We start from the raw sequence: 728 nt of genomic DNA, 5'->3' as shown, positions 1-728 counted from the left end.
CTATTGATCCTGCCAAGCACTGTCAGCAAAACCAATGAGCTTCATACTGTCAACCTTGGTAAACATCATCCCAAAGCTCAAAGTGCCTTTAATGTACCTGAGAACTCTCTTAGTAGCTTGAAAATGGTTTACATTGCAGCAGTGCATGAACCTAGATAAGAGACTGATTGCAAACATTATGTCTAGTCTTATAGCTGTCAAGTAGAGCAGACATCCAACTAGGCTCCTATAGGTTGAATTATTCACTTTCTCGAAATCACATTGGCTTGTTAACTTTTCTCCAATAGTAACTAGAGTACTAGTTGCTTTACAGTTTTGCATGGAGAATCTATTAAAAATTTTCAAAGCAAATGCCTTCTGGTTTAAAAAAATTCCTTGCTGAGTCTGAAACACTTTCATGCTAAGGAAATAAGACATTTCACCCAAATCTGATATTTCAAACATGCTCTCCCTTTTGCCTTTGAAATCTGATAGTACATTTTTGTTTTCACCTGTTACCAACAAGTCATCCATATACAGGGAGACTATAAGTAGTTTTTCTTCACCTTTCTTTTTCACATACAGTGTTGGCTCACTAATGCTTCTCTCGAACCCCAACCTTACTAGGTAGGTGTTGATTCTGTCATACTAGGCTCTTGGTGCCTGTTTTAGGCCATACAAGGCTTTTCTTAGCTTGAACATTTTGTCTTTTTCACCAGCAACCTTAAAACCCTCTAGCTATTCAAAAA

General features: G+C 37.5%; 1 protein-coding gene across 1 annotated transcript; it reads right to left on the bottom strand.

The window, feature by feature from the left end:
- LOC108481582 (uncharacterized mitochondrial protein AtMg00810-like) lies at positions 1-513 on the bottom strand. Its single transcript, XM_017784694.1, has one exon. It carries the CDS (start codon positions 511-513, stop codon positions 1-3), a length of 513 nt encoding a protein of 170 aa, XP_017640183.1.
- Between the last annotated feature and the right edge of the window lie 215 nt (positions 514-728).

Source organism: Gossypium arboreum, chromosome 1 (assembly GCF_025698485.1).
Source record: "Gossypium arboreum isolate Shixiya-1 chromosome 1, ASM2569848v2, whole genome shotgun sequence".
NCBI classification, from domain to species: Eukaryota; Viridiplantae; Streptophyta; class Magnoliopsida; order Malvales; family Malvaceae; genus Gossypium; species Gossypium arboreum.
Note: the sequence above shows the minus strand (reverse complement) of the source record. Positions and strands in the feature narration are given on the sequence as shown.